Source organism: Strongylocentrotus purpuratus, unplaced genomic scaffold (assembly GCF_000002235.5).
Source record: "Strongylocentrotus purpuratus isolate Spur 01 unplaced genomic scaffold, Spur_5.0 spur5_scaffold_13, whole genome shotgun sequence".
Lineage (NCBI taxonomy): Eukaryota > Metazoa > Echinodermata > Echinoidea > Camarodonta > Strongylocentrotidae > Strongylocentrotus > Strongylocentrotus purpuratus.
Genome location: NW_022145598.1, coordinates 2986665 through 3011631, shown reverse-complemented (window position 1 = coordinate 3011631; position 24967 = coordinate 2986665). Strand labels below are relative to the sequence as shown.

At 38.3% G+C, this 24967-nt stretch overlaps 1 protein-coding gene across 1 annotated transcript; it reads left to right on the top strand.

Moving 5' to 3' along the window:
- The first annotated feature begins 13305 nt into the window (after window positions 1-13305).
- Window positions 13306-16044, top strand: LOC582721 (galanin receptor type 1). Its single transcript, XM_030982716.1, has one exon. The coding sequence runs from the start codon at window positions 13328-13330 to the stop codon at window positions 14930-14932; it is 1605 nt and encodes a 534-aa protein (XP_030838576.1). The 5' UTR covers window positions 13306-13327; the 3' UTR covers window positions 14933-16044.
- The last annotated feature ends 8923 nt before the right edge of the window (window positions 16045-24967 follow it).

Below are 24967 nucleotides of genomic sequence, written 5' to 3'. Positions count from 1 at the left end.
AAAGCAAGCAATGCAAGTGAATCCGAAGTGACCAGTGAAAGTACAGGGATAATAGGGATGAGAGGGAGGGAGAGAAGGAGAGAGAAGGAGATAGAAGGAGAGGATAGAGAGAAAGTGCCTAACAGAAATGAATATATAAATAGAGATACAGTGTATATTGTGCGTGTGTGTGTGGGGGGTGGTGTGTGGGTATGTGTGCGTGAGAGAGAGACAGAGAGAGAGAGAGAGAGGGAGAGTGGGGGTGGGTGGGGAGGCTAGTAGGATAGGAACAAAAAGGGGAGGGAAGAATGATAAAGAGATAGAGAGAGAGAGAGAGAGAGAGGGGGGGGAGTCAGGAGGGGCATTCAAAAGGAGAAGCAAGAAAGGATACATGAGAAGCAATATCTTATTTCTATAAGAGGAGAAATAGAAAATGTGGATGAGGGATGAAGAGAAAATAGCTCTGTTTCGGATGCGAGGGTTGGATTACCATTGTCATGATTGTTGCTGGTGAAAGTATCATTTTTTCCTACAGCGGATCTTCCGTACGTACACGATCCATGCTATTGCACCAAGACCAGGGATTGAAGTGAACCAGCTAAGATTGCTTGCACAAATGTTTTGGGAAACATGAGGATCTCTTATCAGCAGGCGCGTACACAAGGGGGGGGGGGGGGGGGGGGGGGGGGGGGGTTAAACCCTCCCCCCTTAGGATTTTTTTTTTTTTTTTTTTAATAAAAAAAAAAAAATATTCCCATGGCTGACCTAAAAAGCTGACCTTACCCCCCCCCCCTAACGGAGCAAAATGTCAAATTTTCAAATTTCAAGACCCCCCCCCCCCAAAAAAAGTGACCTCTCTAAAAAAAAAAATATTCCCATGGCTGACCTTACCCCCCCCCCCCCCCCCAACGGAGCAAAATGTCAAATTTTCAAATTTCAAGACCCCCCCCCCCCAAAAAAAAGTGACCCCCCCCCCGCCTATTCGGTCCGATTTATAAATGTTAACCCCCCCCCCTCCCCCCGCCCCCCCCCCCCCCGCTTATTCAGCGGCTGGCTGAGTCGTTGCGAAATTTTCGGTCCGATTTATAAATGTTAACCCCCCCCCCCCCCCCCCCCCCCCCCCCTTGGGAAAAAATCCTGCGTACGCGCCTGCTTATCAGACACATGTTTTCTGTCTGACATGCATGCACGCCCTCAATGGACGTCATGTCGTGTATATAGGTTTCAAGAACAGATGGAGGGGACTGCCAAAGGTTTTGAAATATTTCGAAATATTTCGATGTTTGTCGATTCTTATTATCATCATTAATCTCATAAAAGGAGAAGCCCACCCCGATATTTAGTTGGTTTTAAAGAAGCAGAACAGTGGGAGGAACAGGTCAGAAAAGTTTGAGCTAAAATCGATTAAAAATTGAAGGTGCAATCAATCAAACACAAATTGGCAACTATGTTACGGATCTTGTGAGGCCCCTCCCATTTGCCTTTTACTACATAACTTCAATGTAGTTTGTAGATAGCACAATGAAGAGGAGCACGCTAGTGTTGCCAGTAGACAATTTCAAAAATTAATATTAAACTTTCTTGTATTCACTCGGATATTGCTCAAACTTTCACTAATTTGTTTCTCTCATTTGTCAGCTTCTATTAAACCCAACTTAATATCAGGGTGGAGTACCTCTTTAATGATCATTTATGAACAGCAGTATATAAGAAGGCTCAAGGAAATGCAGTGAACAGAAAAAGAAAGAAAGTATTATTTTCGTCAAGTTACTACAAAGCAAAATTGAGCTCTATTAGCGGGAGACAGCTGAGCTGTCTCATTTTGCTCACTTATGTAGAGAATTACTTCGAAAACGTTCTCATCTAAACACAAACGTAGCTACTTTTGACAAAAAATGAAAGTAAGCTGTTTTTTTTAATAGCCTTTTGCGTCACTTGTTTAAATGCGTAAAAATGACAACGTATCGCGTAATCTGAAAATTATTGCTATGGACATAGTGTGCAATCAGATATTGAAATTGAACTTGAGTTGATTTTTTGTTGTCGAAAAATAGTTGCGAACATCCATATTTTTTTTCTGTCTATACGGTCACATTTAATAGTACAAGCAGAGGCCTTAAATGTGTGTACGCTTTTATTACCCTCAACCCTTTCAAAGCCGCTCCCCCTCCCCTCCCTAACCGCCCATTTCCAAAAATTCTAACAAGTTTCGCTACGGCACATAATCAGAGTCGACACCCTAATATCTGACGATGTTCGCATAGGCATACAGACGCCATGAATTAACCGCTATATCATCACCGCATCTCACCTCATAAAACCTCTTTCTTTATTGCTTTTTAACGGCGTGCCCTTCCATATCATGACAAAGTTTTACCATCTTAAAGGGATAGTTGAGTTATGTTGCAGAGGGTGCTACACAAAATATTTTGTGTGTGTGAGATAATGAAAAGCTGAGTGTCAAATTTGAAAGGACATACAATTTAAATGACAAAATCATCTTTGTTTGATCAAAATCGGTTCAGAGACGGCCGAAATATCCATAAATATAACGATTTCTAATACTTGTGTACCACCACAAATATTAGATAATTTGAAAAAGCCGTTGCAAAAACGAAATAGCGCCTTCATGTCGTATTTCAGCCAATGTCGATGTTGGCATTTTCGTGTTGGTTATATTACGCACAACTAACCGGCTCATGTATTGTTAAATTTAATTAAATATTTAAATAACAATCACCGTATTTTTTTGAAAGTGGAGCTGAATATTGGTATGATCGTATTGGCTAAATTTAACACATTTCGGGGTCTAAAATTGCCTCCATAGCAATTTTAGGTTCTAAAAGGGCACTAGAAATGTCATAGATATTGATAAGAGCAATAACCATGCACTTTGAAGGCATTTGCGGTCTGAAAACAGAACTCAACCATCCCTTTAACTGTTTCCCGCTCTCTTATACTCGCGTATTCGTGAAGGTTTTCTGGGACATCATAAGCTGAACGTCAACCGCATGACTACGGAGAATTTAGGGGAAAAAAAGCAACATTTTTATTAAAGAGAGAGAGTGAGAAGGGGTATCATGAAGAAAGGTAAAACTATTGGACAAAGAGAGAGAGAGAGAGAGAGAGAGAGAGAAAGAGAGAGAGAGAGAGAGAGAGAGAGAAAAAAAAGGGTTGGGGATGAAGAAAGTTTAAAATATATGGCAGAGCGAGAGAGAGAGAGAGAGAGAGGGGGGGGGGGATGGGAGAGAAAAAGAGAAGACGAAGGTTGTTGATCGAAAACAAGATGGATAAAGAAGGGGAAGGTTATGGCGGTTAGAAAGACCCAACAAGAATTATGATTTGGAGAAATGCAGACAGTCAAGCAGATAAAGGAAGAGAGAGAGAGAGAGAGAGAGAGAGAGAGAGAAAGAAAAAAAGAGAGAGAGAGATAGAGAAAGTGAGAGAGAGAGAGAGATAGAAAGAGAGAGAGAGAGAAATAGAAATAGAAAGAGAGAGAAGGGGGATGAGAAGGGGCGGGGTGGGAAACAGAGAATAACGTGATATCTATGGTAGAAAGAGAAAAAGAGAAATACATACCATGTTTTATGGGAAGGACTGAACAAGTAAACCAAAATAGAGGATGTTGATTTGGTAGCTATTCGGGACAAGAGGCAACAGAGTGAGGCGTCTAATGCGATTTTCTTCGATTCAAATATATTTAAGATCAGTAGGGCGATTTTTTAGGTGCATCTTGGGTTCACATCTCCGCCCTGGTCTTGTCGTATTGACAGATGCGAATAGGGTAAAGATGCTAGAAGTTACGACCTACTTACTTAAACATCCGCACATAAACGCCTTGAATCGACTACACGTGTTTTATAAATGTGTGTGAGTCTATGCAATGTCTATTCAAACAAAGTAAACAAAAAAGAATTATATTAAATATTCGGATACTGTAGGCCTACTTAATAATCCATTTAATATTCTTCAAAGTATTGCCAATAATAATAATAATAATTCACAATTTCCATTTTAAAAAGGGTGGATAGGTACATGGTATTGTTGACATTACATGCGTCTTGAAATGCAAGTAAACATTGTGAAATGTACATTTTTTTCATTCAAAACCCACAAGATAACCATGATTATATGCCTCTTTCGTTTCCCGTTAGTTCTATCAATAAGATTGTTTAGGAATCAGTTTTTTTTTGCTGGTAGGGATAATCTTATGCAATATCAATTCTTTTTGTTGGTTGAATTTCAGTTCCTAACTATCTGGACTGACAATGACTGATGTACATGTATTCTTTTTCCTACAGCTCAAGACACTTTAGACTTTGCGAGAAATAAAAAAAAATCTTTTTGTATTAATTCGTATTCACTGAACTGTTAACGACTGTAAACGATATGTACCTCTCGCTATTAGAAATAGGTCGATATATCATTCTGCTTGATATCGTAGTGCTAAACGTCTGGCTGCTGTGTCAGTAATATATAGGCTATAAACTGGCTGGAAACAAGTCAATATCCTCTAGCGATCGCTGAGTTCAACCCTTTTTATTCGTATCATGAATGTTGATAGAATGTTTTGGAAACGGGGAGAGATGCCGTATACGTTTCCGGTTTGTGTTTCGTTTATTTCTGATTTATTTGAACTGGATCGTCGTCAGAGAGTAGTTTGATATCTACGTTAGATGTCTGAATAAAAGTGGGTTTGTTCGTGATGCGATGGGGTTGGATGAATTCAAAGAAAGAGGGGTTTATAACCCAAATTGGTAAATATAGGCGAGGACAGAACATGGGGAAAAGGGAGAGGGGGTCATTGCACTGTGGGCGCGTCAGGATAAAAAATGGGACTAATCAACTACAATCACGGCATTATAGTTGTGAACCTCGGGGGTGTTTCACAAGGCAAAAGGCTAATATCAACTTTAAGTTGGATTTACATGTAGATATGGCAGGCCGTTCATTTCACTGTTTGCTCTCATCATTATCATCTTTAGATAATATTTTTTCCTTCGTTAATGAATTATCAAAAAATACCAGTTTTATAGATTTGTGACCATGATGTGTCGCCACTTGAGAGACCAATGGCAGTAAACGGTGAGAGCAAACAGTGGCATGAACGGCCTAGTCAAGTCCAAATTCGATATTAGTATTTGTGAAACATCCCCCTGGTCAGTGTATGAGGGGGGGGGGGGTCAGCATTTTCTGTATCAGCTAGGAGGAAGAGGGGCGTTATGGCACATAATGCCTTAATACACAATACCCTTGGCAGATTTCAGTGTCCAATGTTGTATACAAACGACAAGCCAAGGAAACTTTACTTCTACACGTTACGCCAGGTTAAGACAGTTCCACTCTGATCCGAGCGTAATAAAATGAAATCTTTGAAATGTACTTCAAGAATTATCACTGGCTCGAGACTATTCCACACCTATGGCCCGTTTCACAAAGCTTTTTTTCAATGACAAATGACAAAAATGAGTGACAAATCTGCTGATAACCAATCAGAAGCAAGGATTTCGGTAGCTTATACAAAAAACTGTCAATTGTCACTGATGACAAGTTTTGTGAAATGTCCCCCTAGTCTACACCTCGGTCTCCTCCCATTTAGAGAAATAACGCCTTAGATAATCTCCGTGTCTTTGTATCGTATTTTCTAGACCGTCAATGAAGCTCCATGTTACCTGATATAGCTCGCCTCTACCACACTGTAACAACGTTCGTTTAATGTTTGAACAAGGTATCGGGGGCGACCTTGCCAGGATGCGCATGAGGTTCGCTCCCGTAAGAATATAGGACATCGCCCCCTTTGTATTCCTTCTCGAGGGGTAGGTGGGGTATCCAGACTGCAGAGTAGGTTAAAGACACTATGTCCCTTTTGTCAAATTTTGTAGAACCTTGCAGGAATTATGAATATGCCATGTATGTCCTATCTATGAAATTTAAACGTTAGCAGTGTCCTAATATTCAGATTATGCAAGGAAACCCGTTTACTTGCTAGACCTCACTGTCAGACACTATTGAGTTACTGACTGGCTTTTTTTTCTTTGGTATTAACATACATTAAATGAGCTGTAAATGGTACATGAGCATTTGTCTACATCAACAACCCACTTCTTGTAATGGCCAAACTTAAACTGGTTGAATCTTTGCGCAGTATAAAACTAACGACCATTCGGTACAATGGTCTGAAAATCAGACTATTACTTACCGGCTCTATAGCTCTTAAGTCGATTTGACAACTAATAGTCGTTATTTTCCCACTTAAAGACATTTTCAAGCCCCCCTTTTTTTAGGGAAGTTCTAAATTAGTATTATCTTTCAAATGCCGCTGGAATTTAACCTTTTCATTTGTTTGACCTGCAAATGGGACATAGTACCTTTAAAGGAGTGAAACGAAGCGATCCAGCAACCAAGCAACAAAGCACAAAAAAGGTTGTCACAGATTTTGGACATCCCATCATGACTTAATATCACACCAGACCTCTTTTGGTTCCGACAAGTGTTTTTTTCACCACTTTTTCTCAAGCAGGGGGGTTGGGGGGGGGGGGTGGGGTCGTTTCGCTTCAGCCTTCCGGATCCGCTTATAAGTAATCGATACATTTAATTAAACAGCAGTATTCTAATCATTAAACTGTACGATTTTGCGCATAAAATGATTAATATCCTTACAAGCAGATAAATGGATCGACGTATAATATGTCTGCAGCGTCGGTAAAATAGAGTAACGTTTAGGTGGAAAAACGATGAATCAATATTCGGCTTCGTTTAGTCGCGCAAGTTACACCAAGTGATAAGCTAGTATTACATCTCGCACGAGAAGAAAATGATAAGATTCGATGTTTGTCAGGCATCGATTGGTGGGGTTCCAGTCAACCTTGGAAAAGGTAACTAATTATGAAAGGTAAATGAAGCTAGCCTGAGAAAAAAATGGACAGATAATGAGGATGGCGTATATCGAGCAAGAGAGAGGTAGGGGCAGAGATGAAAGTGAGTCAGAATGCACTAGGAAATAGGCAGAGGGAGAAAGAGAGAGAGAGAGAGTGAGAGAGAGAGAGAGAGAGTGAGAGAGAGAGAGAGAGTGAGTGAGTAAGAGAGAGCGAGAGAGAGAGAGAGAGAAAGACAGGCAAAGACATTGATGCAGGGAGTAGCAAATGTGACAGACAGGTGGAAAAAAGAGACATGATTAAAAGAAGAACAAAATGGAAATAAAATGAAATTGAACAAAAGTGTGGGACCTGAGGAAAAGTTAATGTGCACAAAATATTACAACTGAGTATTTAATAAATTGGGATTGTAGGTATAAAACGGTTGCTGCCTAAATTCAATGTTCTCCTGCCAGCTATCATAAGACGAATCTTTATTTTAAGAAGACCCTACAATTCGCATGTTGTTGTGTTCGAAAGTACACATTGTCAATCCGATGGTGGGAAAAGAGACAATTTACAATTTACTGTGGTACTCCATCAAACGTCGACCCAATTTGTTTGTAATTTAGATTGCTTGCTTTCCCCTCTTGATAAAATTGTAAAATTAGGGAAAAAGATATTGACGAATGTCTTTATTTCCAGGATCCAGGGCTCGCGTATACATAGGGTAGACTTAATTACCAAGCCTTGTTCATCTGTAACAGTAAGCGTATGTAACAGGTCATAGCCAATTGTAAAGTATATGTTTTCAGAAGAAAATTGTCATGTTTTCTTGATTTATGGCGTTTTAAAAATGCCATGGTCGTTTATCGTAGCAGCGTCTGTGGTTTTCGAAGCTTGATTTATGCATTATGTTAGTAGAGCAATGAATTCGGAGCGAGTTGTAGCATAGTTATCTCTACTTGATGGAAACATGGAAACACATGGTAAAGTTATATGGTGTTAATTTAAATAGTTTCAGGGTTTCATGCATTTAGGAAAGTGTAATTTAAGATTCTTAGATGGAGGTGTCAAATAATTGGGATGGGCTTCCGGGAGAAATAGGATGATGTGATGGTGACAGATTTTTAATTTACTTCCATGAGGTGGCATAATACCTACTAGATAAGTAAAGGTATGAACGGCCTGCCATAGTTAAATCCAACTTAAAGACGATCTTAGTCTTTATGTGTATTCTCCAGATTACAGACATCTCATTGAAGCCGCAATTTAGAATCATTATTGCCATACGACATCGAAAACATCGCGAAAATCAATCAGCGAAGACAGGAGCTGCAACAAACACGATTGGCACGATTCGTGTCCGGATTAAGATACTGTGATGAGTGTTTAATATCTTGATTTGCTAAATACATTATCACATCAGGGATGGTAAAGATACGGTAGACCTACAATGGGGGACTAGGGAGGGGGTCGAGGGTGTCTAGGGTGCAGTCAGGCTGATAAATGTCGTTATGCTGCACGCATTTTGTATTTTCGTATTGTTCTGACAACAGACGGATGACCTTTAGAACTGTTCAATGTCCTTACGAATATTTTAATGCCATATTTTGACACATGCACATACATTATCCAAGGCTAAGCTTAGGAGAAACGATAGACCTAGCGTGGGGAGATCAACTTCTCATTTTCCTTTATCGTAAACAAAATACAAAGAAAAAGAAAGACTATAATATTTTCCATGGATTTCTACACAAAATCATATCAACCGTCATAATGTCATTAACTTTCTACGATTATTTTACTTTTATTTTTCTCTCTATCCCTAATGGGTTTAATTTCTACACCGCCGGCAGCAACATCGTGGCTTATGACGTTCGTCCAATTTCCGTTCGCTCCACCGCGCCAAATAACACCGCACGTTCAAAACCGATGAACTCCTCAAACACCAAACCTGTCTTCGTGGTCCGGATACGTTATGTAAACGTTTCGGCGGAGGGAGCAAAGGGGTTAAGTCGCACTTGACTCCCCTCGCACCCGGGTAAACTTCCTCTGTTAATTACCGGTGCTAACGCCCTAACCTTTCTGGTCCGTACGTGTTTCGCCGCGAGCTCAGTCTCAATCGTGCCTTGGAACGCGGCTGTCCCCTTAATACCACAGTCCTCTGTTTGACGAACGGGAAGAACAGTTGATGACATTCCAAGAGAAATACCATTTTAAATGGCGGATTCAGGATGTTCTTGCTGGGGGGGGGGGGGTAACAACTTTCAAGTCCCAATATATATATATGTTGTATTAAAGCAAACAATTTTTCTTTCACTGTTAAGTGTCTACAATTGCTGTCAGGACACTGTTGGGGGTAGGTAGGTGGGGGGGGGGGGGGGGTGAGCACATTTTCATGTTTCGCCCAATGCGGATCCGCCAATGCTTTTGTTTTCTGGGAAAGTAATTGTATAGCACGTGGTCAAATAGCTGTGGTACAGCGTTCGGTTATTGTCGCCCCGAGTGCCCCGAGCTAAATAATCTTCAATTGCCACATTTAGGCCGAAATATCGTTGGTAAACAATATTTGCTTTGCAATCACCAACAAGAAAAATAACAACATTCTATGCCAACAATTTTGATTTAATCTTTTTTGTTATTAAATCAACATGTTCTGCATTCCGGGTAATCATCTGTCTCAATTATTCTGGAAAATTATATCAGCTGGTGTTGGTCTGTCATTGGGAGATAAACCGAACGAAGAAACGTAACAATATAGATTGAAAAATAGAGGAATAAATTGCTCATCTGCCTTTTTCGTCAATGTGTGCAACTAAATCAATATTTCCAGGCCATTATGCCTTTCTACTCACTTGTATCTCTTTCACCTAAATCTACTTTTTGCTAATCTAACACACGCATTACCGAGGTACCCCAGAATACAATATAACCCATCCAGAGAGTGATCAGCATGAAATTCTGCTTTAAATTGTCAAGACTTAGTACCTACACCTTCCTGCGTTCCCAGAGGGTCGCGCTCAGGGGGCTACAGAGTACCATCGAGATCGAAACGAAAACATTTTCGCCCGATCGCCCCGTGATGGTTTCGAGAGATCATGTCGAGACGCCTCGCATGATCACGGTTGTAAGATGATGTTCATCGTCTCTTGAGATTAAGCTCTTTACGCTTTTACACCTTCTTCAAAAGGCATCGTGATGGTTGAAGTAATACAGTGTAATCACGTGCGTGACTTTCTCAAAACATAGTTTTTCTTTTCTGAGAGGTGTTTAAATCTTTTCAGAAAATGTAATGTTTGAATTTTAAGACTCCCTTTACCTTTGTAACCTATTACGAAAATACTGCTTTTGTTGTTGTTGATAATTTCTGTACATCTTTACTAACTTTTTTCTAGTTGAACAACTTAAATGATAATGATAGTAATAGTAGGTTCTTGTATAGCACTCATGTCTGTCAGACTTGACACTCCCGGCGCTCCCCAACACTGTACTGATTAAAAAAAAAAAAAATTAAAAAGCACGAGAAAAGAGGAACTAACTTGAAGCAGAGCTTGTTGAAGTGTTAGTTCCTCAAATGTTTCTCCTGACCAGAGTAAAATAAAGCAAATTTTACATCTGAAATATGGTCCGATAGCCCCCCCCCCCCCCCCCCCCCCCCATTCACACCATGAGTGTGACGCCCATGTAGGCCTATTTAGTGTTCATCTGAATACAAGCAATACAACGTGCAATTTGCTATGAACCAAAAGGACGTTACAAACTTTACACACTGTTACTATTACAAAGTGCCCCAAAACTTCGCAACATGTTTCAAACTAATCAATACAAGCTACTTACCAACTTACACCAAGTATACGATTAGTGATTAACCATAGATTAGCGATGTTATGTCTTCCTCTTATTTAGGTCATCAAATCAAATTAAGAAAATAAAAATACGATATTTCATGATATAATTCGATATTCAGAGTTATGAAGTTAATTATTACGTGCAAGAAAGTGTTTTTTTATAGTTTAAAGGCAGAATCAATACATCACTTTTTGTTTTTTAGATTAATGATAGTAATAATAGAAAGTGCTTAAATGTCGTATTTTCACGAAGGGTAACCTATTTCATAACCATAAGATCGGAAATTGGCAACATAATTGTCTTAGGCAATGCAGTGTAGGGTTGACAGGTATTGCAATACATCATAATTATGTTAATGTCAGAGAACTCGACGGGATATAAGCTATTCTTGAATGACCATTAGACCGTGGTAAATACTATACAGTGTGTGTGAAATAAAGGAATCCTATTAAAGTCAAACAACTACAAAACCAAATACGGTCACATATTAAACACGTAATCCTTTGAAGAAATTAATGGTGAACAAACGTGATGTGGAAAAATGTTTCGTTTTTTTAAACGGCACGATCAAATAAAAAAACGGGGGTCAGTCATTCATACATAGATCATACTTTGTATTTATCACTTTAACTGACTTCATCACTCATATACAAAGTTCACTAAGGGAGTATAATGCAGAGGTTAAAGAGTTGTTTGACGAAGAGATGGGATTTCTTCGTAGGGTTATGTGCGACTTCGCGGAGTGACTTTGGACGTTGCGGAAGAGCCACACAGAGACGCAGAAGCGTGATCACGCAATACAGTGTTTTGCTCAAGATGATACTGCAGTCAATCGGAATGGAGACCATTCAGCCAAGCCCCGTTTTTAGTTGGCCATCAATTTAATGCAAAACTAAGGCAGAAGCATAATTTACATAAATCAAAGAAAATCTTGTCGTTTGGTTGTTCACAGCGCGATATTATTGATCAAGGTGCCACATTAGAATAAATTATGGTTGATTAAGCATGCATATCTTTGACAACGAAATTCAGGGTTAACCTGGGTTTTCTTTTTGTTGACTCACACTGTACAGTAAACCCCGTTGAGCGAACGCTCGTATGGTGTCGTTAAAATATGTGGTGTGGAAATAAAGTCACTGACCTTTTCAAAAACTCCCCGAATGCGTTCGATTCGAGACCACAGTGGCATCCACCGTGTAACTTCATCAACTCCAATTTAGTTCAGCAGTCAAGAAAAACCAATGTCTTATTGCGTCAACCGTAAAGAAAGAGAGAAAGAGAGAGAGAGAGAGAGAGAGAGAGGGGGCGGAGGAAAGGGGGGGGGGCAACCTGCAAGAAGTAACATGCGTAAAGTGAGTGTGGGAGTAAGGCAGAGTGGGCGAGTGGTGATTTCACCTCATCCAAACAGATTGGACAATTAAGAGGTTTGGGCCGCATGAAAGAAAGTATTAAGTTGTATATATAAATTGATTGAGATATACTGTAGAAGGAAAATTATAAATCAAAGAAGCAAACTGATACTTGTTTATTTCATACAGAGAGAAGAATCCAACAGGAGAGAAAGAAATAGAATAGAAGTTGTGATGAAAATATGAGCTGCTCAAAATTAAATCTAGCATGTATGAATTGACTCTCAACACCGAGATAAATTGATGTTAGTATACTTTAAGAACCAGCCAAATTTTGCCAAATCAGGAGCCGAATGAAAGTTTGACACATCGTTTAATAAGTTAATCTCAGAAATATTTGATTTAATTCTTTACTCGTTTTTCTACTATCTTTACGATTGGTGAAGTGTGTGATTTGTGTTTAACAAAACCATTTAAGGCAAAACGCTCATAATGTAACTATTCTGGGGAGCTCAGACGTAACTTAGTGCCAAACTGACATTGTCAGGATTGTTATTTTCAGATTACTTTAAATCGGTGACCCAATTTCATTCATACGCATTATAATAGAGATAAAGAAATGCTAAGTAATATGAATATGACGGAAAATCAATGTAAATTTATTCTATAGAACAGTAACGAACGTCTGGTTGTAACAAGACCCGGTATGTGTACTATTTCCGCTAGCTCACCAGGTGGTAGACTGAGTTAGTCGCCTCATCGAGCGATACGCGCTAATTGGATCAGGTACCGGTATGAAATCCCGCTGCGTGACCGTTAAAACTCCTGGTATCGCGTTTAATAACCTCACGGGGACTTGGAAGGCCTACAACGTAATTGGAAGACAATGAACTGCTGGGCGAGTCAAGTGTTATTACGACACAGATCCCTAGCCAGTCTCCATTAAACACGAAAGCCATGCTCATGTGAGCACATCAATGTGCTGTCTAGGTTAGAGGTTGAACTGTTTAACACAGATCTATTGAGTGTTCTATGTATTTGAAGATTATTGTGTATATATAAGAAACTTGAATACCCACGACATTGTCACTACCTCTTTCTTTTTGGGTTACAACAACCAAGCACATTAAGGATTTAATATAACCACTGGGCAGGTTACTCTATGTGTATACTAAGGATTAACAGGCATGATTAGTGGTATATGCGATAATATAACATTAAATTATAATACTTCTCTTTCTTTTACTCTTTTAACAGGATCTACCAATAGAGACCCTTCCGACCCCAATCAACATGGCTGGCAGTGAGTTTGCTTCCTCGTCCTTCAATGCTACATACGGTAATGGATCAATGGGTGAGGATCCCTACTTGGAAGCTCCACTCAAGCAGATCCTCATCACAGTCTTCGTGGTGATCTTTGCTCTCAGCTTATTCGGCAACTTCCTCGTCGTCTTCGTCATCGCTAGGAACAAAAGCATGCACACGGTGACCAACTTCTTCTTAGCCAACCTCGCCTTCGCCGATCTCTTGGTGGCTGTCTTCTGCGTGATTCCGCAGCTCCTGTGGTATGTCCTTGAAAGCTGGCCTCTAGGCTTGCTGATCTGTCGTCTTCACAAGTACATGACCAGCGCTGCCACAACGGCTTCGATCTTGATCCTGACGGTGATCTCTGTCGAGCGATACATCGCTATTCTTCACCCCCTTGAGACGAGAAGGGTCTTGACGTCACGACGTCTGACCATTACCGTCATGCTTGTATGGATGCTTAGCGCGGTTGTGAACATCCCGGTTGCGCTCTTCTACAATCTCCTGCACTATGGCGACAATAAGTATTGCACTCCGAGTACCTTGTCCGAAGGTGTGGCCCGTGTTCACTCCATCTTATTCTGTGTATTCTTCTACACCATCCCGCTACTTATTATGGCCGTGCTGTACGGCATTATCTCCAGGAAGCTTTGGACAACCAGCACTGGAAAGCGAGTCTTCACTAGCGGCGAGGACAGCGGCTTTCAGCGAGGTAAGGGCTCTCGATTCACTAGCCGTATCACAGGTCGCTTTTCAAAGGCGAAAGCCCACGCGTCTAACCATTCCAGTACGAGCAACGCTGCAGCAAACATCTACCGTCCTGACAATGACACAGAAGGCACCGTTGTCTTGGAGATAACGAAGGACTGTAACAAAAAGGATGGCAATGTCAAATCAAAATTAGAAGAAGTCAGCACTGAACCTCCTAAAAATCAAAAGATAGGTCCTTTCTTTGTCCATGAGCCAACTGATGATCTTGAATCAACTCCAGGAACTGAGATGGAAGTGAAAGTGCCGTTGACTGCAAACGAAGGCAACAATAATTCAAACGGTAAGAAGGATGATACTACCAACATATCTGCAGTGTCGGGTTCAAAGCGTACAGGTCGTAAAGCACCCGACCCGAAACTAACGCGTAATCAATCGAGTATGTCCGTCGGGAAGGACCGTTCCAGCAAGCGAGCGAACGACGAGATCTCTAGCGGACGTTCTCGAGGCAAAGGACGCAGCAACGTCATGGCGGCGAGGAAAAAAGTCATCCGTCTTCTTGTCTTTATCGTCGTCTCATTCGCCCTTTGCCTTTTCCCGGTCCAGTTACAGACTTTCTGGCAGGCCTTTGGTCACAGCACTTTCCTCAGCAGTCAGGGCGGTATCTACTTCCTGCCCTTCTCACAGGCACTTTATTTTTTCAACAGCGCCCTCAACCCGTTCCTCTACGCGTTCTTCTCGGACAATTTCCGCGCGAAGTTCAAGCAGACGTTGAAGCTGGGCGTACAGAGTAACCGCGCTAGCATGGTCTCCAGATCCGCCCTTCAGCGGCTACCGAGTATGACATCTTACGCTCAAACCGAAACCGTTTATGTATCTACATGAGAGCACAGAATCCGACAAAAGATGTGCTTTGGTTGATCCTACGGTATTGATTGTGTATTGAACAGAACGACTTGTTTTCTACGAATAGGCAAGCGGGCGAAGAACAACACTGCTAAAACGTATTCATTAAATACACGTCCATTTTCTGAAGTTTTCATTTGATTCGGATCGAAATTTTATTGTCAATGAAAAGTATCCGGTGGATGAGATGCAAACAGTTTGATACGTATCCGAAGTGCAATGGCTTTATAATCACGATGCATCTCGGAATAGTTATATTGTCGAACAGATGTTGACATTCGGAAATATTTTCGCTATCGACCATTATTGTTGTTTAGAAATACTTTATTGGATACCCCAACAAATTGTATTTGAATCAAACAACTCCGACGAACGATGTTCTTGCTTGTAGGAAGGATATTGATCGCTGAAAAGACTCAATTTACAACTATCCGGAATAGTTTTTATGAAAGCTCTTCATGCTCTTAAAGATTATTGGAATTCCTTTTCGTGGTAGGCCTATGTAGTCATTAAGAAAACCTGTGTACAAATATGTTATCATTATAAGAAATGATAAGATTCATTTTTATATGAATGGTGCTGTCTAACAGCGTATTTTTTTTTTTAGAAACGCCATGTCTAAAACCATTGGCTATCGAATTTGCTGTTTTGTTCAAATGAGTACATGTACAAAACATTCAGAAGAACACTATTTTGGGCGATAGATGCCTCCTTTGTTTAGAGAGCATTTTGCGACTCAATCTTTATTTACAGACCAGGGCGTCGTTGCACAAAACCGTTATAAGTACATGTTCGCAGACGATCCTTTGAAACGCGTGTATTACGTTTAGCACGTGCTTCAACGGGATATCGATGAACTTGTACTTTTGACGGTCTCTTTCAAAGACGTTATGACGTAATGTACACTGTTGCTTTGCCACTGAAACATGACCGTTCGCATGTCCCAAACAGAAAAAAATCCTCTGTGTGACCATGCCTTGAACCATATAAATGCATGGCCATACAGTGGCAAAGCAATGGACTTGTAACTGTAAGGCCCCGATATCAAAACCGTGTCGATGTGCTATATGAGTGCCCTTTTGTGAGGCTTAAATCCCCATTACTGTCAGTTATGACTACGTAGGTCCCCTTGTTTATAAGCATAGTAGCATACACATGCTTTAGCAGTCACGCAAAACAAACACTCGCAAATTATTATTCAATAACATCTGAGAATGTATACTATGATCTAGATCTTTTAGGAATAAATCATTGTCAAAATAATTCCATAAATTGGGGTAAACAAAAGATTATTCCACCTTTATGACCAACAGTGGATGAGGTGAGAAGCGTTTTAATATTTATCATAATTTATACAAATAAAGAAGGAAAAATTTGTCGCGGTAAATGTTTAAACGGGATCCAAACTTTGTTTAGAAGTATTTAGATGGAAAGGGTACATCATAAACCCCTTAATGTTGTTGTTAGATATTGAAGTAGTTCAAATGATTTAATGGCTGACTACAACAATTAGAAAGAGAAGTATGAATAAATTATTATTACATTTGTTCAGACTTTTTACTACTATACTGACTAATGGTATCCTTTGAAATTGTACATTGTAATAGTTTGATAATTTAAAACAATTGTTGGCGGGGGAGAATTAAATTTGAAAATACCTTTGATTTTTAGTGGACCCCTCTGTTTCCAATATGTATTCCTTAATTGTGTTAAATGATTCTAAATGATTTTTGTATGTTTTGTTTGAAACAGAAATAAATTTGAATTGAATTGAATTGCTCTAATGACAACAAATGGTAGACCTGTCATTCCTTTTAAATCGAAGTTCTTATTAATATGTAATCGCAATATTGAAATGTTATTTTGTCGGTGTTGTAAATATATCAATCGTTTGGTTTGACTCGATTTCTGCACACATTATAGATAGCTTTCGAGAAAACATTTTCTTTCTTAATTGCTTTTTTTTTTTTTTATACATGAGAACCTTTGTTGGATAGGTTTGTCATTCAATTAAACGCTTTCTTAGATAATTGTTTTTTCTATGCCTGATAAAACATGCATTAGGTCACCAAATGTTTGCTGGTGTGGATTTTACATCCATGGATAGTGTCTTGGTCATGAAGAACCTTTCTCTAGCCCGCTCAAGATGGCGCTAGACCTATACAATTATAGTTCGTCTCTGTACAATCGATATTTCTGAAATCGTATATCAGGGCCTTGTTTCATAAAACTTGTTATCAATAACAAATGCCAAATTTCTCTGACAAATTTGCTCTCAGCCAATTGAATGCCACGAATTCAGTAGCTTATAACAGATATTGTAAGTCGTTGTTGATAACAAGTTTTGTGAAACAGGGCCCCGATTCTTCCTGTTTGAGTGATAATTATCATAGGAAATTGGTCGTTTTTGTAGGTTTACACCTGTTTGCGAATTGACTGTTATATATCAATGTTCCGGTTTGCATCGTGAATTGCGTTGACGATGCTGCTGCAGATATGCTTCTTTGTTTAAAGTTGTTCAATTTTTTAAAGTCTAAATTCAAGTGAAATTGTTACATTCACACAACATTTCCTGCCACTTATGTCCCATCTTGTACTTATAACATCAGACTTGAATATCTGCATACTTTAACGTGTTAATACAAATGTGATCGTTGATGTTAGTGCAATGATTGTGCCATAATTTTCACGATGAATTATATTTTGCTCCTGAACTTTTACAATAATTGAAAAGCGAAAGCTTCTACTTTTCCTCTTATGAATCTCTTTGAACTACCTACTACTGCCTACTTCTACTGCTGCTGCTACGACTCTATTATGTACAGGACACAGCGACGACTATATAATTTACACCACCATTGTTGGTTGCAGCAGTTTTCACCCTCCACTACACATCCTTATTAAACCGGTGCAGCTAATTTACTTATTTATTAGTGCAATATATATAAATTTGTACATGACTTTATTTAACTGAAATAAGACTCAATAAAGTTATACACAATTTTTCTACATACATGTTACCCATAGCTGACATCGAGATGTTTGATGTGCAATACTTCTAGGGATACAACATGAACTATTGCTTATCCTACTGTTACTACTACTACTGCTGTTGTTGTAGCTACTGCTGCTATTCTACTATTTCAATTACGACGACTTTTTAAAGCCATTACTGCTTCTACCACCGTTTCCACTTCTGCTAGTGCTGCTACTAGTTCGGGAACTACTACTACTGCTACTACGTCTACTATTACTACTACTATTACTACTACTACTACTGCTACTACTATTTCTACTACTTATACTACTACTACCTCTATTAATGCTACTAGGAAACCAAACAAACAACATTTACTATTACTACTACTTCTACTACTATTACAGCTTCTACTACTACTTATATTTCTATTATTACTGTACTACCACTACCACCAATTCTTCAAATACTTCTACTATTTCGACATGTACTACTACTGACTACTTCTACTAAATCTACTACTGCTATTACTACACAAACTTACAATATATATCTATAAAGATATGCTTAGTAAGGATATTGTAAGTACCTATACAACATTGTTTTCAATTGGATAAACGTGCCGTTTACTTACTTTAAACAAATATTTACTTACTTACCTACTTACTCATTCACTAACGAGCTGCTATGACTACTGCTATACTACTACTACTACTACTACTACTACTACTACTACTACTACTTATATCACCATTACTACTACTGTTTTTACAAATTATTTTATTACTTCTAGTCATACCACTCATATTACTACTACTATTACTACTACTACTACTACTTCTACTACTACTTCTACTATTACATCAAGATACTACTACTGACGCTACAAGTAATTCTACTTCTACCTCTACTACTCATTTGACAACTGATATTACTTTGCTACTACATCTGCTTCTACTACTACTACTACTACTACTACTACTACTATTATTACCACTTAAAACTACTTTTACTACTACTACTACTACTACTACTACTACTACTACTACTACTACTACTGCTGCTGCTGCTGCTACTTCTGCTAATATTACTGCTACGACAACAACTACTATTACTACCACCACTACTACTTCTTCTTTTCCTTTTACTCTTGCTGCTATTACTACTACTACTACTACTACAGTACTATTACTACTACTTCTTCTTTTACTCTTGCTGCTACTACTACTCCTACTACTACTAAACTACTCAGACTAAAACTTTTTTTATAGAACTACAACTACTACTACCACTAAGACTACTACTTCTATTAACACTACTACTTCTACTAATACTGCTGTTACTATTTCAGTTACTACTGAGACGTATCAATGATAAGTATAAAGATATTCTTACTCTATAGGATACCATTACTAGTAATGATGTTACTGCAACAAATACTACTATTATCACCAACTACAACTATTATCACTACAATAACAGCATCAGCAACAACGACTACTACGACTACTACTACTACTATTGCATCTACCACTCCTAAACTGCTACTACAACAACAACAACTGCAACTACTACTACTACCACCACTACTACTACTACTACTACTGCTGCTGCTGCTGCTGTATCTACTACCACTGCCACCACCATCACCACCACCATTACCACCAACGCCATCACTCCTGCTATACCTTACTTTCACTACGACCAATGTTTACACAAATGCATACAACTGGGGGCGGTACAAGCTTTTTAGCCGCGTCTATTTGTTGACATAATTGTTTTATTTCACACCTGTTTATCTTTGTACATTTATATTATTCCTAAGTTTCACCATCGCACTTGTTTTATTCAGATTTACAGGGTCTTGATTATTGGAGGTAGGTGTGTAGAACACACTACGTTTAAAAATGATATAATGTTAGAGGTTTGAATCATTGAGTGGCAATGTGTATTTATATTTGTATATGACTTGTATAATAGTGCAATTTGTTGGTTACCATGTGTATGTATACTCCTCATCATGATGCCTGTCTAACACGTGTAAATAAATTCACTTCACTAAATATGAATTTGTCATTATTATTATCATCATTATTGCTATTATCGTGTCTTGTTTATGCAAGGTAGTATCATACATCATCGACATGCACTGTTCTCCCAGGGGGAGGGGGGGGGGTGTTAAAAGAAAGACAGCAGATACAAATATAACAAATAAACAACGAGACAACGTTTACAAATGTGTTACTATAAAGTAAGTTATTGATGCTGATAAACTGGGAACCTGCAATATGTGTATATGAGCTCTGCCTGCGTCAAACTGAATACAGGTCTATGAGTATCTCGAGTCTGTGCAAAATGGCAGCAGTGACAGGGTTAAAGTATGAATGTGTTAGAATGTAGGTTAGCTTAAGTATGTTAAAGGTAAAGGAAAGTGTGAACGTGTTTGGATTTTCAAAATGTAGGTTAGTCTTTGTGTGCCAGACGTGATACTCCTGAAATTAGTCTTAGAGATTTTTCTTTTTAAATATCAAGCTTGTTTAAACTTAAGACGGCGTAGGACTGGTTGGTACATGCACTGTGTGGGATGTAACTTGGCTACACACCCCTGATATTTCCTTTTGGGGAATAACATTACACGACGCAGGAGATACAACAAGTTGAACAAATTTGATGAGCCTTAAAAGACAAACAGAAGGAGAAGTGAGATACAGACGACAAAAGAGGGAGATGGGGGAGAGGGAGAGAGAGATAGAGAGAGAAAGAGAATTAGAAGAGATTAAGAGGATAGAGAGGGAGGGAGGAAGAGAGAGAGAGAGAGACGTAGAGAAGTGTATAATAAATGGAGTATTAATTAAGGAAAAACAATAAATATGTAAAATTAGAAAAAGGCTTTAAACATAATGGGAAAATTATGCAGGAATAGAAGAGAAAATGAGAGAGAGAATGATCGAGAAGAGAAAGAGAGAGAGATAGAGAGAGAGAGAGAGAGAGAAGGGGGAGAGAGAGAGGGAGGGGAGAGAAAGAGAGAGAGACAGTGTGTTGGGTGGGATGAGGGAATACGAAGATGTATTTACCATTACATGTTAAACAGGAGTAGAAAATGATACCACAGTCTATAGGTAAAAGAACTTGATATTTTCTTTAACAAAATATTTTTTACCAATCTTCCACTCATACATATAAGGGTTATGTTTAACTTTTGCCTAGTTTTATATTTCTTGTATATATATATATATATATATATATCGCGGATAAACCCAAAGTCCCTCCGAAATGACCACTTGAAAAGTAAATATTATCCAATGTTATCTTCCTCTAGATTAACCACAATCAGTTTACAGAATTGCTAAGGTGATTAGCCAAATAAACAAGTATTATCATAGAGTACTCAAATGTCAATTTATTTATAGGATATTCTCCAAAACAACGAGCTTCTCTGTTTCTTAAAATAAATGCTTTGTGCGCTTTGGTCTATTTTTGTCTCGACTCTTTAATGTAAGTCACGAAAACTCCTAGTCAACGATTTTTTTCCTACTGAATCATCTGCATCAATTAGGGTCATCTTAATGATACTGGAATGGCTATGATATAACTGGACTACAATTCCCTTGTGAATAAGAGGGCTCGTCTCAATACAAATGAAGACGATGATCATATCATATTAACTTTAGAAGAAAAAACAAATATTTGGGGTTATATGTTTTGACTCATGATGACATACATATATGTAAAGTATACATGTGTATATAGTCATTGAAATATATCACTAAGTGTACTCTGCTTTAAACATTGTAGCATCACATTAAAAAAAAACTATATCAAAATTGACGAATGAAGTTGTTGATATTAATAATAGATATATCAAATCAGCAGAATTTGTATATATCTTCGTTGATTCTCCTACACGCTATATCACAATGTTATGTATCAAGTAAGATATACCACATCGCGAGCTCTGCATTAAACATTCAAGAAGCTTGTCACATTCTCTCGATATCGAACGATTTCTGATAAAATCTCGGTATTTTTATTCACCTCTCGAACTAGCCTACGTGAAAAACGTTTCTTGATTTATTTTTCTTGATGAAAAACCTCGCTCTACAATAAGCTGAGAAAAAATGGATTCACATGACGGGGTAAGTTTGATTTCATCCCCGAAGGCAACTAAACAATCATCGGAGTAATTGTATCAATGCTGTTCGATGTTAATGATTTGTGTCGTATTCAGAGTAATTTTTTCACTTGATATCTAGGGTACTTCATGAATGTGCGTTAGACGGTTACAGTGTAGATTCGTTCATCAAAGCTCACACTTTAGGAATGTCATATTGGGTTAAAATGTAAGGATGGGTGGTGACCCCAATAACACCGCCCAGAGCCCCGATAATTACCCTCTGAGATAAACAACAACAAAGACGTATACGCATGCGTTAAATCACATACATGTACACGGATATAAAGTTAACGAATAGTTCGCCTTTATCGAATCACTAACAAAATGCAAAAATCATGTGTGAAAAGGGGGTCATAACTTGATGTCATGTTTGAAATGATGACACGATTGGAAACTTATCCCAAATGGGGTATTTATAAGTATTATACTAAAGAAATAAGCTAAGCGATAGGTTACAATCTGCCAAAGACCATGAAAGTGGGGTTACATGTAAATGAGCATATACATGGATAGGTAAGTATAATTTTGCTAACAAAGTATTTTAGAAATAGTATCTTGATCATTTTGCAACAGCTCAAACAAAACCAGAAGATAATAATGAGGTGTTTGTGGCACTGTTTGTTCTTACGTCTTTATGCTTTGTAATTATCTTCTAAAAATAACTCGTCAAACAAACCATGAAGTGGTTAGTATGAACAAACTTTTGCTAAATTAAGATATATCTTACTGATCAAGATACCATTATAGGTGACCTTTCAACGACTTATTTAGACCATAGCAATCAGGTAAATAATCTTTCGAAAAAAAGTCACAGGCCCGAATTCACAAAGGAGGTTTGTCGACAAACTTCCTTTTGTTTCGTCAAACCTCCTTTTGTTCTTAACAAACCAGGTTTGTAAAAAACTCGTAAAAACGCGTCATATAACGTACGAAAACCAAGGTTTGTCGACAAACCTCCTTTGTGAATTCGGGCCATAGTGTCTGAATAAAACGTTTTTCAAAGGGAGTTGCGGCAAAGCTTAGCTACATTAACACTGCAGAAATTTCTGTATTATATAATTATGGACAATACAATCTTGAATCTCTTGAATCTTGAAAGAAGATCAGATGTTATTTGGAAGAATAATGAATAATCCTGGATATGATACAGAAAACCTTTACTGGTTGGGGCATGCATGGACCGTTCTGGGGCAATCATAACACGTAGTTTAAAGGTATTACACATTTTTGGTATGGGGTCATGAATTTGGTTCAAATGAACACATTGGAATCATATGCGATCCTACAATATCCAGTGATCATTTCGCGGTTGAAATCGAACGTAAAGTTGTGAAATTGTAAATAATAAACTCTTTATGTTGCATAGCTCCCTCTCAAGGTCAATATATTAATTAAGCTATAAAACAATGTTTCCTGACCAATATCGACCGATTAGCTATTCCCGTTTGGAAATTTGATATCACAACTACATATTCTGAGATGTTCATGGTCGCAGCTACTATTGTACGGCCGTAGGTGCTATTAGAAATTTATCAACATTGACCGGGAGTACCGGTAAATTTTCTTGTGCTTATGACACATCCACAGGGGCATCCAAATGTATCAAAATGGTAAAGAATCACTATCCACCCAATTTCCAAAATGTTTCAAAACTTTGTAATACCTTTAACACTGCAGAAAGAAGATCAGATGTTATTTGGAAGAATGATAAATAATCCTGGATATGATACAGAAAACCTTCACTGTAATCATAACATGTAGTTTAAGCTTCTTCCAAACTTAAAATTGAGTATAGGCAAGGCTTCGTCCATGCCTCTGGTCTTTCTCAAGCCATGTGATTATTCATATTTTCTTGCGCTGTGCCTGCTGCCGCGAGATCACTGGAGCGAAGACAGATGATAATGAATAGCCAAGGTCCCTTATTCAGTGCAGGATTAATCTGTTTTATCCACATGGATTATTTCACTTTTCTTGACCAGAAGTGTGTTTCAATGTAAATGTCATGGGCCCTATTGTACCTTTTCAATCGAGTCTTCAATGTTCTCCCTGTTACTCCAATATAGGAGTTGTCACAATAGGAGAAAGGACAAGCATTTTTCTACAAGATAACATGCACTGATTGTTAATCCTGGATATACATGTATATCTGTACGTAAAACGGAGCAATCTGTGAAGGCAGCTTGCCATAATTCTCCCATAAATCGTATAAAATTATAGAATTAAGCGATTTTATTCTAGTACGACTAAAATAAGGCTCAAACTATCCAAAGAAAATTATCCATACAACCACAAATCCGGCGTTAATATTCAAGATCATAGTACATGAGAAGATCCGTAAAAAACTTAATTAATAACACATACAACATTATCGTATTCCTGTTGAAAAATAACATTTATTCAAAAACAGATCAACAAATTCATCGCTGTTTTCACGAAGTGACGGTAGTGAAAAAAAAAATTGCATTCACTTTGCATTACGATTTTCCTCACTACCGTCACTTCGTGAAAACAAGGACGAATTATTGTCTTCATTCATTGTGATTTGTCCGGTTATTTAAACTAGCACCTCTTAATAATAGCATGATCAAAACTACTGTATGGTCGATACGTGCTCTTAACCAAGTACGATCGAGAAACAAACAATCAATTTGGATATCTTAAATTGATAAGGAAATAATTAAAAGTACAAGGGTCATTTAGACACATCAAACAACGATGAGCTGTCGCTTGGATATCTTGCTAAAGAACACTTTATTTTATTTCTCAGCCAGTTATTGGAAAAATTGAGACAGTGCGTTGCCGAAGGTTGCTGACCGAACTACGCGCAAATTCTTCCCAGGCTTGCATTTTAGCGCTTCACATC

What these genes read in the sequence shown, in the direction of transcription:
- LOC582721 (XM_030982716.1), top strand. Translation starts at nt 13,328, where the DNA reads ATGGCTGGCAGTGAGTTTGCTTCCTCGTCCTTCAATGCTACATACGGT.